Here is a 23,178-nt window from a genome sequence, read left to right as displayed (position 1 = left end):
TTGCTATGGGAGCTTAGAGGAACACAAGTTGGAATAAATTAAATACAAGCAGCCATACCGCTAATTAAGTTTTTAAAAATCCAGCAATTAAAAACCACAAAACATCTTTACATTCTTTGGAAGCAAAAGGAGTTGACATCATTGGCTGAAACTAAATAACTAGTTCCAGATGCTGTCCATCCAAGTGTTTTTAAAGGACTAACATGTGAAATTGCTGATCTTCTAGGAAAAATATGTAGCATTATTCTACTTGTATTAGAGAACTGGAATAGAACCCAGGAATTATCAAGGAAGTTGCATGCCAGAAATTTAACATCTGTTCTGAATAAATGTAGAACGCATGATTAAAGATAGAATTATCTATCATATCAAAGAAAAATAAGCTGAAGAAAAAAAGTATATCATTGTCTTATAAAAATAAGTCCTGAATCCTATCATATTAACTATGTCCTGAGTGTCAGTAAAATATTAGTCAGGGAGACATTAGTACGTTTTTCAAAAGTCTTTTGTTAAAACTCTGTGAAAATTCCTGGAAAATTTAATGTCATTAATTACATATTAACAAACTTAATGTCATAAGGTTACATTTTAACAAACAGTGAAATTGGTTCAATGTAAAGGGATACACATAGAGAGAAAAATTAACTGCCCATATACACTGCTGAGCCTGGTGGTTGATTGATCTTAGCAGACGACTCTGAGCGGCTCACAATTCAGAAATGTATTATAATTAAAATCTTAAAAAAATTAAAACAATAAAAACCGTTAAACCACTCAAAAACATTAAAATGTCTGTTAACTGTCAACTGGCCTATTAACAATATAGCTAGGTGGCATGGCCATTGATGCAGATAGCACCCCAAGCTTGGGAATATAGCCAGGTCTTTAAAGCTTTATGAATTATGTAAGTTTTATATTGTTTGGAACTCTTCAGGAAAAAAGTGAGTAAATGCACTTCAGTTAGAAGAAGCATGAAGTACCGGTAATTCATACTGGGCAAAGACACCTAACTTTACAATGTACTGATGAAGGCAGATATGTATTGCTAATCATGGAAAAAAAATTGTAAATGTTAATGATAATATCAACTTAGTGTGTGGCAGCTGTGAAAAAATTATCAAGTGATTCGAACACCTGCCTACACATTTGGGATATTTTAGTTTGGAAAAACACTAATGATGCTCCTGGTTGAGTACAATATGAGAGTAATAGTGGGACAGGTTCTTTCTCCAACTCCTACTTGTCAGTACCCCAGAACCAAATGGCTGATCACCATGAGAAGCAAAGGCTTAAATAAGATGGGTTTTAAAGCCATCATGACTACAGTTATGTTATTTGGACAAACTAGTAAGAGAAAGTCTTCTTGTCAGCAAACCTGGAGGATGCATGATTCAGAACAGAAAGAAAAGAAGTGCTTCATGCTCAGAGGCATAGCAATGGCAGTGGGTTGTAATGCTACATGAGCAGATGGTGGAATTACACTCCTTTTCCTCTTTGGATTTCCTGTAGGCTTGTAAGATACAGCATACTGGACTAGGTGATTTTTTTGATACGATTCATATACGATTAACCTAAACCTCTCAGATGAAAAAGAAGTAACTGTTATTTCAGTAGTAAATGCGTGATTTCTGTGTGAAAGACTCATTCCGTGAGGGATAGAGTTAGGTTGGTCTGAGAGTTATAATTAAAACGTTAAACTTGATTTGCATACTGATTTATATATTAGGCAACATTGAAAGTTTATTAAAACATCTGGTCTTTATTCTGCACAGGAGGACGATCTCCGTCAGATCTTTATGCTCACAGTAGAGGTACTACAGGAATTCAGCCGGCGTGAAAATCTTAATGCTCAGATGTCTTCAGTCTTTCAACGTTACCTTGCACTAGCCAATCAGGTCTTAAGCTGGAATTTTCTTCCTCCAAATTATATCCTTTGGATGGTTTGTCAAAACTCTGTGAAAGTATATCTCAGTTTCAGTACTATGAATCATGTAAAGGAGAAGCAATATCTTAAAATCTGAAGAAGATTAAAATCTGAACATGCTGGAAGACTATCAGAAAGTAGATACAGTGATTATTCCTCTCTCTTTGTGTGTGTGTGTGTAGAGATAGAGAATCAGGCATTTCTTTATTATTTTTTCACCCAGAATTATCTGATCTACTTAAAAATGTTGTTTACTACACATGAAAAAGCTAGATACAGTGCAATAAAAATTGGTGTTTATTAGAGTAATATAATTAGAGTAATAACTCCAATTATAGTAGTATATTAGAGTAATAACATAAAGCATAATATTTACTATTGTTATTACTATTCTAATAAGCAAAGATATTCTCTAAAGCATTGTCTTTTTATAACTACATAAAAGTAGAAGCCACATTCCCCAAAATTTAAATTTCTGAAATAGTCCATTGAAAAAGCTCTGAGTGGACATTAAAAGAGTGGAAGAGAAAATGGAACCTAAAGTGACTTCTGGTAAATACCCTACTGTATATTGCAAACTGAGAGGGATAGTTAAAAATCTGCCTTCAGATCCCCTTTTCCAAGGGTTTCCCAATAAAGAACTTTTATATTAAGCCAATGCCAGTTGGGTTGAACTTCTTGACACCTTTACTCTGTAAGCTGGGAACCTTTTGGCTACTCTGCCAAAAAATTCACCTCTGCCCATCCCAAGAAATTCCCTTATATCAAAGCTTAGACTATTGTTTGATTAGAAAAAGTGTACTTATTGGGAAAAGGGAATATAACATATAGAAAAAAGTGAACCCATACGCAGAATTGTGCAGAAGATCAACACAGTCTACGGCCTAGGCTGATAGGTGCTTGCTACTTTCTTGAATAAAAACTTGACTGTCAGCATATGAACTGTCATAGTTCATAGCTAGGGATCTAGTTAGAGTTAGCATCTAGATCTCCCGATGGAACATTTATCTGCTCCACTTCTCTGTCTGTATATTTTATCTATCTTTTGTCTCTTTTTTTTAGCACCATCCTCAGTTCTACAAAACCTAGAGGAAAAGTGAAAGCCACTTTCTCTGTGAAGTTTGTTTTGTCCAGCAAAGCCAGAATGCTCAGCCTTGGATGTTCTGGATCTAGATAGCAAGTAAAAAAATATTTAGCAATTAAAGCCATCTTAGTAATCCTTGATAGAATTCTAAAGATGCAGTCTATTTTTCCCAAGTTATGACATTATATAAATAGGATTACATGGCTTTTTAAGGGAACAAAAGCTGGATTGTTTTGATTCTGGCTTCTAACTGTGGGTCCAATTTATCAGACACTTTAGGGGGCACTGTCGTGCCATATCAAAAATCTAGAGCTTTGTCTTCTTGCCTTATGCCAACAAAATAGTTTGACAAGTGGGATAGCTCCCGAATGTAGAAGGGCTACAGTATTTGGGATTGTTTAGAACAAAAGGCAGTGAAGGGAAAAATAATAGAGGCTTATAAAAACAAGCTTAATGTACATATTCCCCAAAATGAAGGGAAATTCAAGAGCGACAGAACAAAATGCTTTTTCACAAACTACATAATTAAAGTGTGGAATCTGTTGCCAGCAATTGTAATGCATGTTAATTTGGATGGCTTTAAAAAGGGACAAAACAGGTTCATGAAGGATCAGACTATCAATAATTAGTAATAGTCATTTACTACTTCCTGAATTATAGGCAACGTCTTATATACAGGTTAAAGGAAAACAATGCTGCAAGATAATATTTCCCTGAAGTTCAGGCTTTATTTTTGTTGTTTATTTGTTACATACATTTAGGTACCACTTTTCCCCAAGGAACTTGAGGTGTGATACATCGTAGCCCATTCTTTTTTTCTCCCCACAGTGAGATTCCTGTTACTTTGGTTGTGCTGAGAGAGGAGGGGAGATGACACCAGAATCAACCATTTGGCTTCTAGGGCTAAAAGTGGATTTGGACCCTGGGCCTTCTCAGTCCTAATATTTAACCACTACACTGTAGTTTGGGTGAACTTCTGAAATAATCCCTGTCACAGAAGGCTGGATTATATGGAATTCTTTAACAAGTTTTCATTCATAACTCTTAATTCCTGATTCCATTTCTTCTTCAGAAAACAGATGAATTAAAAAGGAATTTGATGTGTATAAGCTTATGCAAGCCTTAATGTTAAACTGCATTGAAAGTATGCTGTAACTGTCAAAGTGAAGAGCTACAGCTTTGGTTTACAGAAAAAAGGAGAAAATCAATTTTTCTCCAGCAATTGCTATTACAGGACTTTTATGTTGTCTCTCCTTATTTGAAATTAAAATAGTACTTTTAGCATTTTGAAATTAAATACTGTCTGTCTGTCTGTCAGCATTTAATATAGAGTAATTTAATAGAAAAAAGGTACTTAAGACTGAGTAATCAACTCTGAACAATTATTATTAAGCATTTATTATTTTATCTTTGCCTTTGATGCTTTTCAAAGCATGAACAGGTTCCCTGTGCACAAGAGACTTATTGTCAAACATAAACAGACAACAAAAGGAGAGGCAAATGGAAAAAACAAGGAGAGAGTATTTCATTCACCCTCCATTCTTAAGTAAGCCTCAACCTGTGTATCAGAAATTACGGGCAAAACTTAAAAGCGTCTGAAAAAGTTGAATTTCTGAGAGCTAATGTTAGGCAGAAATTTGGGGCAGCAGTTTTAAGGAGAAAGTTATATATCAAAGAAAAGAAGTCAGTTAAAAAAAAACAATGTAAGAGAAGATAAGTTCATAGAGAAACTAGCAACAGAGTTTTGGACTCAGCTGTGTGGCCAGTCCACATAGGAATTGTGGGGATGTGGTGGCTCAGGAACTAAGACGCTGAACTCGTCGATCGAAAGGTCAGCAGTTCAGTGGTTCGAATCCCTAGTGTCGCATAACGGGCTGAGCTCCCGTTACTTGTCCCAGCTTCTGCCAACCTAGCAGTTTGAAAGCACGTAAAAAATGCAAGTAGAAAAATAGGGACCACCTTTGGTGGGAAGATAACAGCATTCCTTACGCCTTTAGTGTTTAGTTGTGCCGGCCACATGACCACTGAGATGTCTTCGGACAGGGCTGGCTCTTCGGCTTTGAAATGGAGATGAGCACCACCCCCTAGAGTCTGAAACAAGTAGCACATGTGCAAGTGGAATCTTTACCTTTATGTGGCCAGTGCAATGAAAAAGATGTGAATAATGTTGTTCAATAAAATTTAAACTATTATACTTATTTTTTAGAATAATTAGTATTCAACCACAAAACTGATTGAATTCCATTGTTCTGTGTGGTGGTGTTCCTTCTCCCAGTCAACCAAAATAAATATCTGAATGTTACATGAGATTCAACAATGTACTCTTTTGGGTTTGTTAACTTTTAAGAACCTCCAGAAACTGTACATGAATCTTTAGACAGATTGATAATTAAACTGTCTTCTTTCATATTTACTGTTTTTACCAGATCTATGTGTAATTTAATGAATAGCAAATGCAGATGCATCCTCGATAACTGCCCTATGTTTTAAGTATTCATAGCTTTGCAACTTTGGAGTAGTGCTTAATGTAAATGCACAAAATGATATTATGTTTGTATTTTTACATTGATTCTCTACATATACTAATATCCTTTTTATAGGATTATCTTGTATTACCTGAAACACAGCATATGTTTTGTCTTTTAAAGACTGTTCCTATGTAAAGTTATTAGCAAAGTAACTCAATCAAAATTAGTGTGACATGTGTGCATGAGGTTTGGATATAAAGTTCCAGATTTAAACCATGTATCCATTATCCCTGCTGTGAAGTGTGTAGACACGCATGCATATGTGTAATTGATACATTTTTAATCTAACAAGAAGCTAAACTCAGTTGAATCCTTTGAAGTATGTAGGATATGCTAGTAGGTTTCAAAGACTTAAATTGCCCAGGCAACATCTGATAAAACCAACCAAAAGCATTTTAATATACAAAGCATATTTTGGACAGGTTTGATACCTGTTGAATGTGCTATCATTTTTGTTCCTTGTCTCATTGGAACGATTGTTACACGATTGAGCCACTATGGAATGTTTCGTCATTGTGATCAAACTCTTATCTGGCATTCCTAGGGTGTTCTTTTTTGCAGTACAATGTCTTTTATTCCTTGTCCTCATGCATGAATTATGCTGTGTATGTGAAGAGGCTTAAAATTTGTTTCCATTGCATTCTTTCTGAATGGGACCTGTTGTATCAGGGATTTAAAAAAAAAAGAAGAAGAAGGCCAAATTGGAATGTTGTTGTTGACCTTGACACCAGACAACTAGGCAGACATTATATAGCTATGTTTGAATCCTCACAAAATGTGATGTTAAAGCCAACAGAGTCCTGGCGTGAGACCCTCCTGGATAGCAGAGTGATGGAGCTTTTCTTTACAGTAAGTTCCATTGTTCTCTTTTGCTAGTTTAGTAGCAACAAAGCTACAGCTCCCATCACTTCTTTCTCAGATTGTTATTGGATTTTTCCCTCTCTTGGATGTGGTAGGAAGACTTCAGGTAAGAGTTGCATAAATCATACTCTATGCTTCACCAACACAGCCGGTTAAATCTTTTAATTCAGTCAATGTTTGTATTAATTCCTCTGCATTGTGTTCATTTAATTTAAGAATGGTTGTGATTTAAACAGAACAGGGTTGTTGGGTATCTTTCAGCTACTTCTTTAGTATTGCTGGTCAAATAAAATTTCTCTAGTTGATTGTAAACGCAAATTAAGCTATGTCTGCTCTCCTCTTAGGCACTTTGCAAATAGAGTAAAACAAAACTTAAGGGAGCTTCAAGCTGCTTCCCATTTGGCAACTTCCTACATGGATAATGTTTCCATTTAGGAAACCTATGTTTATTCTGGCATGTACCATAAGAGTGCCTGCATGATGCATATGGCTTTTCCTCTGGAATCTTAGTTCTATATAAGAATTTGTGGCATTTCATGTGAACCAGCCTGTGCTATTTGAGTTAAGAGCTCTTCATGAAATGTCCAGTCCAGTCATCTGCAAGTTCAATACGCGGAAGGAAATCCCAATTTAACTACAATCAATATCCAACAAAGAAAAAAAAAGAAAAATTCAGAACCAACAACCAAGCATAGCAGAGGGTGTAACAGTCATATTAGGTCTAAAAAGTAAGCCAAGGTGAGGAACAAATTGAATAAAATATAAGGAAATGATTTAAAACAAGATAAAAGTAGTAGGCGTTTAAAAGCTCAGAATGTATGTGAATTTTAAAAGGGTTTTACTTATTAAATAGAATCAACATGTAATAAATAATCATTCAAAATACAATAAAATACTAATTAAAATGAATTAAAACTAACAAAACTCCATGTAATATCTTTTGTTTTAGAATTACCTCAGTGCTTTAATGTATTATTAAATCTAGACAACATAGAAATTGCTGCGTATTCTTATTTTTACAGTATAAAGATGTTTCAAAAATTGATAAAGAATACGTCTCCTGAATAGCAATAGCAATACCTTTTTCAACCTGATGAGCGTAAATTTTCTCCCCCAAGGTATGATAATTTCTATGAATTAATGGAGAAATGGACCGTGTTTTTAGCATTAGACAACTGCTTTAGGTAATCTATTTTTGGAAGATAAACAGCAACTGTTCCCCCCCCATAAATTAGAATGGGATAGCTAGAATTTGAGACTATTGCTTCTAAAACAATGGATATGTTTAAGACTTTTAAAAAATGTTTTTATATAGCATGCTATTTTTCCCCCAAAACATTTAGTTATGGTTATGTAGTTACTTGTAAGTTTTTAATCTTGCTCAGGCATTTTCAAAAAAATTAAAAAAAAATCCTTGCTGGCAGACCACTTAACAGCTGCACACAATATGAACAGCTGTCTAGACAACCAGACAGTTGCTACTGTCAGCTGGGACCTCCTCAAGCAAATAGCTTTTAGGTTTACAGGTTAACCCTTTCTAATGAAATTCTTCATTAGCAAGTTTGGGTTAAATTCCTTTGCTTGCTGGTATAGGAACTATTTTTTATATTTAAGTATTGTTTTCACAAGATTCACTTTTCCCAATATGCATCAACTCCATATTAATGAAATAGGGGTTAATAGTTTTATTTGTATGTTATTCACTGGATCTCCAAAATAGCTATCTCCCACATATGGTTATAAATTCCTCATTTAGAGTGGATTTGCTCCATTTGTAACTCAATTTAAATAGTATATTTCTTGATTGCCAACAAAATCAGTAGTGAATTTAATTTTTAAAATAATTACATGTGTCTTTCATTATTATCTACAGAATCTATTCTAGTTTGTAGGTATTCTAGTTTTTTGTGATGCTAAACTTCAAATTTTCCCTAAAATCTCCATTTTCACAACACTGTATTTTGTTGTAGGTATAACAACTGTACATTATAGTTTGTTGTAGGTTTTCTGTATTTATTAAACATTATGTATTGTGAGCAGTTCATAAAACATGTTAAGCACATGTAATAATATAATAACAATAAATATTAATTTACTGTGCCCTTAAATTGATCGTGAGACTAATAGTTGTTAGGTTATAATGACCATTTGAAACATTAAATTTGTTTAAACAAGGTGAAAACAGTTGTGCCACATTACTTTATAATAATATATCCTAAAAGCGTATCAGGATATTGAATTCAGAAATTCTATTGTGCATCCAAGGTTGTCTTTTAAAGATTGGTCTCTTGATGCCCCACACTTGCTATAAATATTCAGTCTACAAATGATTGATCTATAGGAGTGATTTATTGTCCATGAGGATCCCTTAAGAAGGCTAGTGCCAAAAAGGAGAGCAGTCTTGCAGACAAACAATAGGATTGAGACTAAAAAGGTTTGGGAAGTTATAAGAAGATTTTGCTTCTAGGAAATGTGTTTGGTTTCTTGAGAGTTTGGTGTTTACCTCTACTAAAGAAGCATCTATATAATCTTGATTGAACTTGTCGACTAACTTTAGCAAGGCACTGTAGCTCAGGCATAGTTAGCATAATAGAGATGGCTGTCATTATTGCTGTTTTTAGAAGGAGCAGCATTTCTGACTGACTGGCAACTGTTTCCCTCTAAGACTTAAAATGCATAGACAGTTTAACATGTAAGTAGGTCCCTGGCTTTGACTAATTTAATGTGACTGTTTGAGTTGATCTACTGAAGTGGCAGTTTGCATACATACCAAGGAATGACTACTAATACACGAGATACTAGGGAAAGCTGTTTATGTGGTGGGGGGGTGCATGTGCATTTGCTCATGCTCTTTAGGCGTGTGTCATGTGATTATGGTAAAAGAACATCTTCTTTCTTCTCTCCACCTCCTCGTGGTGTTAACCCTCTCACTTCTAAAAAGGTGCATCGAAAAATTAGAGAAGACACCGATATGGCACAAGACTCTCTGCAGTGTTTAGCCCAGCTAGCCTCTCTTCATGGGCCAGTCTTTCCCGATGAAAGCTCTCAAGTTGATTATTTGGCTCACTTCATTGAGGGATTGCTCAATACTATCAATGGGTAGGTAATATGCTTACTTCCTAGAATTTGGGATTGCTGGGGAAGGGAGGTGGGACTTGTGTTCTGTTGTTTGAAGAACAGTTTGAAGAGCGGCATAGCACTACAACATAAAGATACCTTTCTGAGCAATAATGAAACGCTTTTAAACTTTACAATAAAGTTATTGGGCTTTTTTCTTTTTTAAAAAAATGTTTTGTCTACAGGATTGAGATAGAAGATTCTGAAGCTGTGGGCATATCCAGTATAATCAGCAATTTGATCACTGTATTTCCTCGCAATATATTAACAGCCATTCCAAATGAACTTTTCTCTTCGTTTGTTAACTGCCTCACACATCTCACTTGCTCTTTTGGAAGAAGTGCTGCCTTGGAAGAAGTTGTAAGTAGCAACTTTGATTTTGTGAGGTTCTTCCAAAATGTTGAAACTTTAAAATACTTTTAGTTTTATGTAATGTCTAGCTTATGGTACTATTTTTTCCCTTAGTACTCAGTTAATTTGTAATGGTTACATTGAGCTGCATCCTTTTCTATGGTCCTATTCTGTTTTACGAAGAGATTTAGTTGATTTAAAGGCTCCTAATGAAGCACAAAATCACCCTGAGTTAGAGCGATGTACTAGAACTAGATGCAGAGTTAGCAGTTCTGCAGTGAACTATATATTTACCTTGTGTTTTGATACTTTCCTCAGTTTAATATTGTTTGATATTAGCATGAAAAAATGAAGTTTTGGCATTATGTTACTCCAATTAATACATTTTAGTTCCTGGTATAATAACATTTTGTGTGGGGATTATATGAACGTTGTTGGATGTAGCAGGTTAAACTGGATAATTTCCCACATGTGAACGTTTTTGTTGCCTTTACTGCATTCTTTATAAGTTTAAAGCAATTAACTGAAAAGAAATCAATAAATCTGTATACCCTGAGGTTCATATTATAAGGATTTTTCTGTATAGTGGTTTATAGTTGTAACTGTATTTATAGGGGAAATACAAAACTGAATAAGAGCGAGGCATGAAAATTGGTAATATGGGCTTTTTTTAAAATCTGAGCTTCTGGTGTTAAAGAATCTGTGTTTGGTCTCCAATTTAATGGGATTTTTTTTTCATTTAATTGTTCTTTCCTATAAAGCATACTCCATATCTCTCTCATCTTGCATTTTAATTTACATACATTTTATCTCTAATTCTCCTCCACTATTAAGTAAGAGATGTACGTGCCATCTGTGTAGCATCTAGTTTGGGCTTCCAGAATTGTCTTCATCTTTTGCTATATAAAATTAAGAGTAAGAGTAAGAGGCGGACTGTTCCACTTCAAATTTAGCAGAACAGGTCAAGAATAATTGTTGGATGGAGCATCTACTATATATTGCCTGAGTGGATTTGACAGAACAGACCAATTTCCCTAATCTGTGCTGGTGTTCACTTTTGAAACTATAGAAGTAGGTTTTTTAAATGTATTGGAATAAAAGGTTATTTTGAACACCTGTGAATTTTGTCTTGAGATCGATAGTTTGAATGAAATATCAATTTACATTTTTACTATCATTTAGAATGCATTGTCTTCAGAAATTCAGAAAGCCATTTTATCACAGCAATGCTGAAAGCAATTATTTGGTTTTAATTTTAGAATTTAATTTTAGATATTAAATCATTGTGGCCTTTAGTTTCCTGGTTTTGGCACATATGGCGGTATCTCAAACACCAGATGGGTATAATATTTCCTGCAGAGGAGTTTGCATTGTGAGTTTTTAATACCTTGTAGGTTTATACTGGCACAGTATGTCCTTGTGTCCCAAAAGTGTTTTAAATGTGTGTTTTTCTTAAGTATATGAAGAAGCGATATGGTAGACAATGTATTTTTTCAATTGCAAATGCAATTTCCATGGGTTGGCCACAAATTGATAAAGACAAGCTTATGGGCTATCGGTGCATTGGCATCTAGGAAAGATATCTGATGCTTCAGATCCAATTCTAAATAGATACTACAGATGATATAGCAGCAGCAAAAGATGCAGCTGCTTTAAAGAGTAGTAGATAAATACAATGTATGTGCCTCTAGATATTCAAAATAGTGTTTTTCCCCAAATCAAAACTGAATCTCTATCTAGTTCTAGAATCTAGTAACTCAGCTTTCTACCTTATTTTTGAATGTTTCACATGGTTGTATCTTGAATTGCTAAAGGGATGACAATACTACACAATTTAAAAAAAAAATAACAGAAAGTTTGCTTCTCCCTTACAGTATTGATTTTTGCTTTGTGTATTTAAGTTCATAGTGGGCAAATAGATTTTGAATGGAGCAAAAAAAAAAAAAGGTGGTGTGTGTGAGTTTTACTATTGTGTTGTATTGATTTTCCTCATCACCTTTGACAGATTTCCATTAAGTAGTTAGCATGCTCTTGCTAGCTTATAGCAGCAGGCAATTATCTTCCCACATTCTTCTTAAATAGCAAAGGATTTTTGCATTGCACTGAGCTTTGTAGTAATCAGAAGCGTGAGCCTGTTCCAAAGCTCCGTATAACCGGAGATTTACCTCAGATCATTCCACTCATAGAATCATTAGAAAAGTTTTGTCATGTTGACTGAGAAAACAAGCAGTGGGATGTGTGAAGTGAACCGTGCTGATTTCGCTAGCTCTGAAACGTTGAAGTAATGATGTAAGATAGTCCTAAAGTCTTCCTAAAGTCTTCTTTAGAAAGGGCCCATTGTGGCCCCTTTCACTATTGGAAATTCACACGTAATGAATAAGCCCCATTACCAGTGGTGGGATTCAAGTAATTTAACAACCGGTTCTCTGCCCTAATGATTTCTTCCAGCAACCCGTTTGCCAAATTGCTCAGAAAGTTAACAACCGGTTCTCCCGAAGTGGAGAACTGGCTGAATCCCACCACTGCCCATTACCCCATGTATTGCAGTGTGAAATTATTAATTGTCCATTAGTTTAAACAGTATGTAGAGCTAACTAGCATGTCAGGAATTACCGGTTTAATTTTTTTATGTGGATTTTGCTAATGTGTCAGTATTAATAGAAAAAAATGATTTCCGTAGCAGTAGATTTGTAAAGAAGATGTGAAAACTCCTGTTATTTATTTATTATCTAGAACTTATCTGTTTTCAGTTCTAGCATTGTAGCAAATCCAATGCTTAAGCAGGTTTTAATTTTTTTTATTAGATTTATATCCCACTTTTATTTTGTACAAGTCAAGGTAGCAGGAGATACACAGTATTCTCTCTTCCTATTTTCCTTATAACAACAACCTTACATATAGTGGCCTGAGTAAGAGTGACTGTTCAAAAGTTAACCAAGTTGATGTTAGTGCCTAAGTGCCAAAGCTCACAGTTTTCCAGTTTCTAGCCCAGCACTACGTAAATTGATTCTCAGTTTTTAAATGAATTTAAATTTTTAAAAGAAAAAATATAAAAAATATTTGATATAAGCAACATGTACATAGGAAAATCATGCCATCCTAATCAACTTGATCCCCACATTTAACTCTGCATATAGTTAAAAAAAATTGCAGAAATTTTTAAACAACATTTAAACAATGAAATAAAATTGGAGCTTTTCTTGTACTTTTCAAAATAGTAATTTCTAATATTATTTTCCAGTTGCTTTTTTGTTTTTGTTTGAAAAATCAATTTTGTATAATTTAGTTTGCTTATAGATATATGTTTCGATATGTAATATACGAAAGTCTAATTTATTCAGGCAATACTCATACATTTTGGATTGAACTTATTTTAAATTAGTAAATTTAGTCTCAATTTCTGTTATAGACAGATCTACAAACTAATAAAACCTAAATAATACAAGGAAAAAAGTTAACGAAAAGAGTAAGCCATCAACTCTGAAGTTAAAGCAATTTTTGCCTTTCACTGTATTTAGTTACGGCATTGCTTTTCAGAAAAAAAGAGAATTAACAAGACTCAGAGAATACGTTTGCCTTGTGAAATGTTGTAAATTAGGCTATCAGTATCCACAGTTCATTCTTCTCCTTTTGTTTTAACCATTTCCATGGACTTCTGAAAAAGGAAGACTTCTCTGTATTTTTTTAACCTTTCAGAGCAGGGTTTTCAAACTGGGTTCCATGGAATTACGGAGTCCCATGAGAGTTTGACAAAATTCTGTGAGAGATTAAGGGGGAAAAGTTACTTAAATTCAGCCAAATACTGGTCACTAGACCTTTAACTTTTGATCAGGGGTTATGAGAGGTGTTTTTTTTAATTATAGCTTCTGCCGCCTGAAAAAAATTGAAATATTAGGGATCAGAAGTTTTTTTGGTATGAATAGTCATAAACACAAATTAATTTATTTCATATCTTGTCATTTTATAGATAATTTAAAACATATTAGGAAGTATTTGTGATCCAATTTCTTTTAAAAATGAATTTTTCAAATTAAATTGTTTGGGAATAGCTTTTTAGTTTCTTCCGTTCATATCTTTATATCTAATGCCGTATAAATGAAAAATAAGACTAGCAGAAAATCTCTCCCTCATTCACCCTTGATCATATTTGCTGGAAAAAATCTGCTGGATTACTTGACCACTGTAATCTTAGTGTGTCAGGTAAAGGTTTAAAGAACTAATAACTTCATATTTCAAAAGTTAGAATGTGATTTTTATTATAAGAACACTTTCTGATAATTTATTCTTGAGCTACAATTGGATTTACCTTTTTATTTGGGAGGTAAACTGTTTGAATTGTTTTAAATTGTCTGATTTTGCATAACAGAAACATGTTCTATGTGTGTATGTATGTATGTGTATGTGGTAATGTTTATTTATCAATCAACTTCTGTTTCCATTTTTAAAAATAACAGTTTACTGGAAGAGTCTTCTTTTTCCAAACACAAACTTCTTTTCTCATTCTTGGAAAATTGGTCCAGAGGCTTGAGGGAATTTGTGTAATATTTTGACAGGAGAGTAGAGACACCACTAATGGGAAGGAATATCTTATGTTATTCCAGTTGTACAACTAGCTGTTTGGATTATTTGAAGGTTTATAGTGTATTGGGTTCAAATCATAATAAATTATCTGTTAGTCTAAAAGCCTACTGCAAACAGTGGGAAAAATAGGTATTGTCACACATTAAAAATTGGAATTAAGTATATAGACAAGTAATGGGAAAATTTACAAATTTTGCAAATTTTGTAAATTTACTGAGTAAATGTTGATGAAAGCTCTGACAACTTTTGGATAATTCATATTTTTCCTTTATTTCTTTAGCTTGACAAAGATGATATGGTATATATGGAGGCATATGACAAGCTCTTGGAATCATGGCTTACCTTGGTACAAGATGATAAACATTTCCACAAAGGCTTCTTCACTCAGCATGCTGTTCAGGTTTTTAATTCTTACATCCAGTGCCACTTAGCTGCTCCTGATGGTACAAGGAATTTGGTAAGTTCTCGAGGCAATTATGAAAATCTTGAGATGTGGAATAATTAAAAAGTTTATTTATTTAAACATAAACATAAACAAGGTATTGACCAAGATTAAACAATCATGCTAAACCGTGGGTGTGTCTGTGTGAGAGAGAGAGATACGGTAAGTATAGTTCTCTCTGCCCCAATTTTGTCTGTTCAGTAGAAGTAAATGTATTTATCTTTACAGTACTACACAATACTAGACAACACAGTATCAACAGTAGAAACCTTCAAATTTCTAGGTTCTATCATATCGCAAGATCTAAAATGGACAGCTAACATCAAAAACATCGTTAAAAAAAGACAACAGAGAATGTTCTTTCTGTGCCAACTCAGTAAGCTCAAACTGCCCAAGGAGCTGCTGATTCAGTTCTACAGAGGAATTATTGAGTCTGTCATTTGCACCTCTATAACTGTCTGGTTCGGTTCTGCAACCCAACAAGAAAGACACAGACTTCAGAGGATAATTAGAACTGCAGAAAAAATAATAGCTACCAACCTGCCTTCCATTGAGGACCTGTATACTGCACGAATCAAGAAGAGGGCCATGAAAATATTTACAGACCCCTCGCATCCTGGCCATAAACTGTTTCAACTCCTACCCTCAAAACGACGCTATAGAGCACTGCACACCAGAACAACTAGACACAAGAACAGTTTTTTCCCGAAGGCCATCACTCTGCTAAACAAATAATTCCCTCAACACTGTCAGACTATTTACTGAATCTGCACTACTATTAATCGTTTCATAGTTCCCATCACCAATCTCTTTCCACTTATGACTGTATGACTATAACTTGTTGCTGGCAATCCTTATGATTTATATTGATATACTGATCATCAATTGTGTTGTAAATGTTGTGCCTTGATGAACGTATCTTTTCTTTTATGTACACTGAGAGCATATACACCAAGACAAATTCCTTGTGTGTCCAATCACACTTGGCCAATAAAAAAATAAAAATTCTATTCTATTCTATTCTATTCTATTCTATTCTATTCTATTCTATTCTATTCTATTCTATTCTATTCTATTCTAATAGGTTTCAAATACAGTAATTACTATTTAAAAGATCTATAAAAATGTCAAAGACAAGGTGACAAGTCTAATGAAATAATAACCACAATGGGATAATTTAAAAGCATTTGTAAATTTGATAACAAAATAACAGTGGTGAGCAAAGAAGGAAATTACAGAAGAGGTTAAACTTTGACCTCTTGGATGTTTTGCATTTAAAAAAAGAAGAACCTCTAATTCCACTTCAATTCCACGTATTCCTCAAGGTAAGACCTTAATGGAACCAGCCCATTAGGGTTGTAAGTGAAATGACTGTTATAAAATGAATTGGACTTATTTTTACAACACTTTTATGACACTTGTTAAGTGAATTCACCGGGTCGATATATGAACAAAAATCAGGGTTGCTGTTTGCTGTAGTTCATTAACTGACCTCTGCCATTATTAAAGTGAACCAATTTGTAGGAGTCCCCAGTTGGAGTCTTCAGAAGAAAACACTGTTGCTCGCCCATGAAGCATCCATGTGCCTCAGAACTGCAGTGGCTCCAGGCACGGACCCAGATTTAAACTGGGGTCTGTGTGTGGGGTGGTGGTGGTGAATTTTGACGACACTGAGAAGAACCTACAGAGGAAACCACTGCTGCCTGCCCATCAGCTGTTCTACAAGCTCTCTACAGTAGTTCACACTAATCCTCAAAGCAAAAGCAAACAAACACAGTACAGTAGAATGCAAAGGATTTTTCTGCGAGCAAACTCAAACTGCATGCAAACAAACAGTAAATAGAAGGCAAAGGAACTTTACAGAACTAAAAGTGCTCCCTGTAGACGCTGGCTAGCATTTCTGCTAGCAATTCCAGAGCAAAATGCAAACAACCACACTAATTAAAAAAAAATTGTAAAATGTATTTACAAACAAGTGCCATACTAGTGAAAAAGAACATTTTAAAGTACTTACCAAGGCAACTATAGTACTCTAGTCCTCAAGGCAACAGCAATGAAAGAAGCAAGAGAGGGACAGCAATGAGAGATTCACTCTCTAGTCCTCCATCTGGCAGCAGTGAGGAGAAAAAAAAAGTAAGCACCTGCTGCAAAGACCCTGGATCTTGGTTGGCCACGTAACCAGGAGAAAAAAAATGTGCCAACCATATGGGCCTCAGAAATTCACCTGTTGTAACTGTGGGTGACCAGGGCAGACAGGACTAAAAATGGCCACTGCTTCAGGAGTGACTGAATCGAGGTGACATGATTCCAGAGGCTTCTTTCTGGTTGCAATTTCGAACCCATGCCTTAAGTCCACTTTTGGGAGGGCATTCGTAACTTCGAACAAACATTAAATGGCCCTTTGTACCTCGAAGACTACCTGTAATTAAGAAATGTATGGGTGATTTCCTAAGGGTTGAGAAAAAAAGAACAATCTTGGTGCTTGTGTTCGCTGTAAATCTTTGATCTCTTTCTGCAGGTGCTCTCTTTATTGCATGCTCTTCAGAATTGTTATTTATAGTTTAATAAGTTGATATTTCATGAAAGAACTTTGAAAAATATTTTGTGGCATTTAATAAATAGTTGTACAAAACTCATGTCTGGAATTACCTCTTTCTAGAGCTGATGTGTACAATTTTATGGATTTGCTTACCAGAACTTAGTGATTGGGTTTAGAAATCGTGCTAAGACATGGCTTGCTGCACAAGCCATTGAATCCTTATTTACACTTTTCCCACCAGCCTTAAAATGCATAGAGAATTATATCTCCTTGTCTAATCAAAAAAGATAGATGATACCTTTCCTTAAGATTAATGGACAGGTTGAAAATTGAAGAACCCGAAGAGGCTGCAATGTGCCTCTCTCTGTCCTGTTTGAGTTTGAAATGGTAGCTGCGGCTGGGAGCATAGAGCAGAGCATAGTACTATGAGACGAAAAGTTACAATGTAGTGAAACTTGATATTATGAATATCAAAGTCTGTTAAATATTTTTATCCCTCTGTCCAAATTAAATTTATGTTCTTGATCTGCCATTGATAAGCTTACTATCATTGGTTTACTAGTGGGTATGTGGCAAGCCAAACTGCCACATAATAGCCCCATCCATGAAATTAACATCCCAGAATCCAAAAGCTGATGGATTTCTGTGTCCATGGAGGTACAAAGCCTAAGGATATTATTTCCTGGTGTCAGATATTGGAGCTCTTCTTAATTGTAAGGGGTGGGGGGTGGGAGTCCAGCTAAGCTTTTGAGAGGGGCTTCTGCAAAGTTTCCCAAAGTCGTTTTGCTTGCAAGCTGTCCTAAAACTGTATAAATGTGATACTTTACAGCCAATCCAGAGCAGAGAAACTTAGTGAAGTTAAAGCAGCTTAAGGCAGGCCTGTTAAACTGGCAGCCTGCAAGCCGAATGCATCATGTGCAGGCCACGCTCATCCCAGCTCCGCAAAGGCAAAAAACTTCGCGATACATGACGTGATAGAGTTTGACACCTGTGGTCTAATGTCTCCTTTTGTTTCTCTAGTGCAAATGTGGTTCTCTTCATTGTCCCTTTTTTCATTGGGCTTCTCATCTTGGAAGACAATTTTGCGGAAGGAAAGGTTAAAAAAAGAGTTATTTCCTCTAGGTCCCAACTTCTCTAGCCTAGCATTAACCACCGTACAATGTTGAACTAATTCTTCCAAGATCTAAGGTGTGCCTTGTCATACTAATTAATCTTCAGTTAATAGGAGAAACCTTCTTAAAGCTGATTGATTGGGCCAAAATCATTCTGGCACATGGCCCTAGCATGTACAACTGAAAATCTGCTGTGTAGTCAAGTATTTTGCATCTTCCAGATCATAATTTATTAATCTCCCAATTAGTGATTACTCTCCAGGTAGAATCATCAAAAGCAGCTCTAAACATCTACATAAAATTTTAATAGTTATCTCATACAGTATGTTAATTTCAATGAGTAATAATGCCCATCTGCCTGCTCTTTCTTTCAAATGCCACCTTGGTCTGGTCTGTAGGGAATTCTGCCCAGCTGAACTGAATAGGGAAAGCAAGGAATTGTCTTGCCCGTACAGTTTGTTTGGCAAACTTGCATAGGAACAGAATACAAGTGTCTGCATAACAACCCGTGGGGCTCTTCCTTGTAAATGCTTGCCAAAATACTGTATTAACTGCACTATAGCTTTGTGATCTGTAGCTTCTCCCCCTGAATTTCCTGTAATGGAGCACCTGTGCCCCTTGTTCTGTGAGTGAGGTATCTTGAGGACAGTAATCATCTATCTAGATCCTGAACAACAGGACCGAGTTCTCTTTAATGGCAGATAATAAGGGAGCTTTCAAGTTTAATGTCAAACGTGTGAAGCTGACAAGCATAGAAAGCAAAAACCACTTGTATTTCTGGAAATATCTTTATTGCTATTAGTGTAATAGAATTCTAAAAGCCTACCAAACTGATTTTCCTGCATGACCTATATATAGTATAAGTAGGTTCTTCTGAATCTTTTTCTTGTGCTTCCCCATTTCCTGGATTCAAAAATACCTTCTGTAATGATCCTGTTTCTCCCTTAACTGTTTTGCTCTGTGCTCCGTGTTCTCATGGTTTGTTGGTTGTTAGTTCCCCCACAGAGATTCTCCTTTGTTCTAAATCCTGTAAAATGTTTGGAGAATTGATGCTTGTAATAATATTAGAAGTAAATGGCTCCTGTTGTTTTTTTTTGAAAATTGGATTAAGCAGATCTCAGTCAACAATCTCCCCCTGTCCCCCTACATATAGTTGAGCAGAATTTCAGCTGTGATTTTACAGACCAAAATGAGCATGAACTTGGACCTTTAGCTGTAATAACTAGGAAGGAAACTTGACATTCCAGGACTGTCAACATAAGTTTCTATGTAACTTCAGAATTTTCTTCCACAAAATATAATGAGGGCCAACTTGGGGTAGCTTCATGGAGGAGAAGGTCCTAGTTTATGCTACTTTTAGTCACTGTGGCTGTTTATTATCTCTCATCTCTTAAACAGTATGTATGCTGATTATTAAGAAACATGATCAGAAGAATTTTCCACAGATAGCTGATTTTTCCCCTGTGGGATTGGAATGCTGAATTGGGTGTGCTTTTGGTCCTATCCAATAAAGTGGTCCTGTGTTTTTGATATTACAAAGAGAGAAAGAAGAAACATGCAATAGCTGCAAATCCACAGTGTATCTTTTTCTACACTTGTACTTTTTCACCTTGAATAGCACCTGGACATATTACCTTATATTTGCTTATGATGGGTCAGTTTTTAATTTATTTTATTTAAACTCTTAACACATTCTAGAAAATCAGTTTTTACAACGTGACAGGCTTGCATTCTCTTTTCCATTCAGACTGCCAATGGTGTGGCTTCCAGGGAGGAGGAGGAAATAAGTGAGCTGCAGGAGGATGACAGAGAACAATTTTCTGATCAGCTGGCCAGCATAGGCATGTTAGGAAGAATTGCTGCTGAACACTGTATACCTCTTCTTATCAGGTATAGCTCAAGATGTATATCCTTTGACATTGTCTTTGCTGTTTTCCTTCATTGCATCTTCATTGTGGGAAAAAATAATCAACTTATTTAATGTTTCCCTTCAGTTTGTTAGAAGACAGAGTGACAAGGCTTCATGGCCAGCTACAAAGGCATCAGCAATTAATAAGTTCAGCTGGATCAAGCTCCATTGACAATAAAGTGCTTGATGACTTGTATGAGGATATTCATTGGCTTATTCTAGTCACAGGTGAGTAGAGACTTCTGCAAACTGGCAACTGAGATCATTCCATTGGAAATGGAGGTTCCTTTGTCAAATCTATTACAATTGTGTATGTGTAGTTTACTCACATAGATGCACCCTTATTTTCGCAACACTCAAGTCAGGAAAATGGGCCTTATGTGAGTGTGGTGGTTTTCTTTAGCACACAGCAAAAAAACCAACCAAAAAAACCAACCAACCAGAATTGTAGATTGGGTACAAAGATCTTAGTGTTTCTGGTTTGTTTCCATTGAAAAAGAGGGAAAATACAGTACCATTAAGCAATATGTTGAGATTTTTGTTGATAAGGGGAAGCAGTTTCTGTAGGTATGAAATTTTTCTTGCTATTTTGGCCAAGTTGGAATTTTATTCAAGCAGAAAGTTAAGAGGAACAATTTTACCTAGCATCATTGAGTTGAGGCCTCCAGTTGTCCAGTATGACTCGGAGATTACTAGCTTCCTCAGCCTTTAATCCCTTCCCTCAAAAACTCAAAGTTACAACTTTGAAAATATAGTCTAATTGTTTTACAGTATTTGAGAACAATTGCTTGTTTCTCGAAATGATTGCTGTATTTAGGAAAGATTAGTGTTGGTATATGCAATACAGGAAACCTTAACATTTAGTTCAAGGCCTATGGAATAAGAAAAATAAATGACAGTTTAAGAAAAGTCCAGCAAAACTGGATTTGAAAGATGGCTCTTATGAATTAGCCCAGGCATCATTTATTTATCAAGTTTCTATGCCACCCTTATCTTGCTTAGGTGACTGGCTGACTCTTAAACATCATCATATAAAAACTTGACTAAAAGTTCAATACAAAATTTAAAGCAAAGTTAACATTTACAAGTTATTTTTTTTTAAAAAAAGTTAAGAAAGTAGGAAGGCTACAGTATATTTGCTGTATTGCACTACTACAGTCAAATTTCTTTTGGACATTGACATAACCTCCTAGGTTCTTTAAACTAGTACCTGCATGAAAATAGAAAGGAAGCACAGATAGGATGAAATTTAAATGCATCGCATGCTGTTTAGGATCCAGTAGTTATAGACTATACAGGAAAGAAATCTCTTGAAACATCTAATGATCTCCTTCAGTTGCCCGGGAAACAAGCGTTGTGTGAGCCCTGAAGGCCAAATTGCCTCTTAATCTTTTGGCCTCCAAGAATAAGAGTTTCATCCTATTATAAACTGCTTTTCCATTAATCAGCACAAAACTCGCTCATATTTAGGTTCAGCATTTAATTCAGATGCAATATGTGCCAATACTTTGTACTAAAAAGAGAACTATTAACAGAATTACTATAGGGACAAATGGAAAGGTCATCCGTTTCATGGAGAAAATAAAATGTGCACTTATAGAAAGTGAAATTTTTGACTTTGTAATAGTATATACAAAAAGAAATTTGAAATTGTAGTTGATTATAAAACTGAATATGAGTCAAAAATGTGTCATGGTTTCCAAAAAGGCTTAAGGAATGTTAGGTTTTATCAATACAAATATGCCTCCCAAATCTTGGAATAGTTTTGCTTTGCTCTGCAATGGGCAAATTGAGGTACTTTGTCCAGTTCTGAGCATTAACATTTTTAAAGGATTCAGTCAAGTTGGAACAGGTACAAAGAAGACAGTGAGGATGACCTGGGGCTTGGAAATTCAGTTCTAGGAAAAAAATGTTTAATGTTGAGAAAATACAATTGAAGAGGGTCATGATGGCATTCTTCAAAAAATACAAGAAGTTGTGTTTGCCATCATCACAGTGGTGGCGCAATGGATTAGAATGCAGTACTGCAGGCTACTTCTGCTGACTGCCAGCTGCTAGAAGTTTGTTCGAATCTCACCAGGCTCAAGGTTGACTCAGCCTTCCATCCTTCCGAGGTCGGTAAAATGAAGACCTAGATTGTTGAGGGCAATTGTTGTAAACCCCTTAGAGAGGGCTGTAAAGCACTGTGAAGCAGCATATAAATCTAAGTGCTATTGCTATTACTATTCCAGAATGCAGGGCAGAATAATAGATTTGAGTTTTAGGAAGACCAATTCCAACTGAATGTTATTAAAAATATGTCTAGACAGTAAGAACTGTTACAGAACAGTTTTGTTACAGAGCAGAATCAATTTTTGAGACGGGATGGATTCCTTTTCGTTGGATGCATTCAAGTAGGGGACAGCCATCTGTCTGGGATGCATTAATTAGGATTATTGCACTGTGCACAGGGTTGAACTCAGTAGTCTAAATCAGGGGTCTCCAACCTTGGCAACTTTAAGACCTGTGGACTTCAACTCCCAGAAGCAAAGCTGGCTGAGGAATTCTGGAAGTTAAAGTCCACAAGTCTTAAAATTGCCAAGGTTGGAGACCCCTGGTCTAAATGATCTCCATTGTGCTATAATTTTATTTCCATTATTTACTTTAGCATCTTGTTTGGAACACATAGGCATAATCCTATGCAGATATTGCAACAGTCGATGTTTCCATATGATCATATCTCAGATATAT

General features: G+C 35.4%; 1 protein-coding gene across 2 annotated transcripts in view; it reads left to right on the top strand.

Moving 5' to 3' along the window:
• Nucleotides 1-23,178, top strand: part of XPO4 (exportin 4) — an 83,010-nt gene that overhangs the window by 39,901 nt on the left and 19,931 nt on the right. For both annotated transcript variants that reach the window (XM_058185337.1, XM_058185338.1), the window contains 7 exons: nucleotides 1,773-1,926; nucleotides 6,273-6,385; nucleotides 9,339-9,496; nucleotides 9,700-9,874; nucleotides 14,727-14,903; nucleotides 20,287-20,429; nucleotides 20,534-20,676. In XM_058185337.1, coding sequence (XP_058041320.1) covers nucleotides 1,773-1,926; nucleotides 6,273-6,385; nucleotides 9,339-9,496; nucleotides 9,700-9,874; nucleotides 14,727-14,903; nucleotides 20,287-20,429; nucleotides 20,534-20,676 — 1,063 coding nt within the window. The remainder of the gene's footprint in view (nucleotides 1-1,772; nucleotides 1,927-6,272; nucleotides 6,386-9,338; nucleotides 9,497-9,699; nucleotides 9,875-14,726; nucleotides 14,904-20,286; nucleotides 20,430-20,533; nucleotides 20,677-23,178) is intronic.

This window comes from Ahaetulla prasina, chromosome 5 (genome assembly GCF_028640845.1).
Source record: "Ahaetulla prasina isolate Xishuangbanna chromosome 5, ASM2864084v1, whole genome shotgun sequence".
Lineage (NCBI taxonomy): Eukaryota > Metazoa > Chordata > Lepidosauria > Squamata > Colubridae > Ahaetulla > Ahaetulla prasina.
Note: the sequence above shows the minus strand (reverse complement) of the source record. Positions and strands in the feature narration are given on the sequence as shown.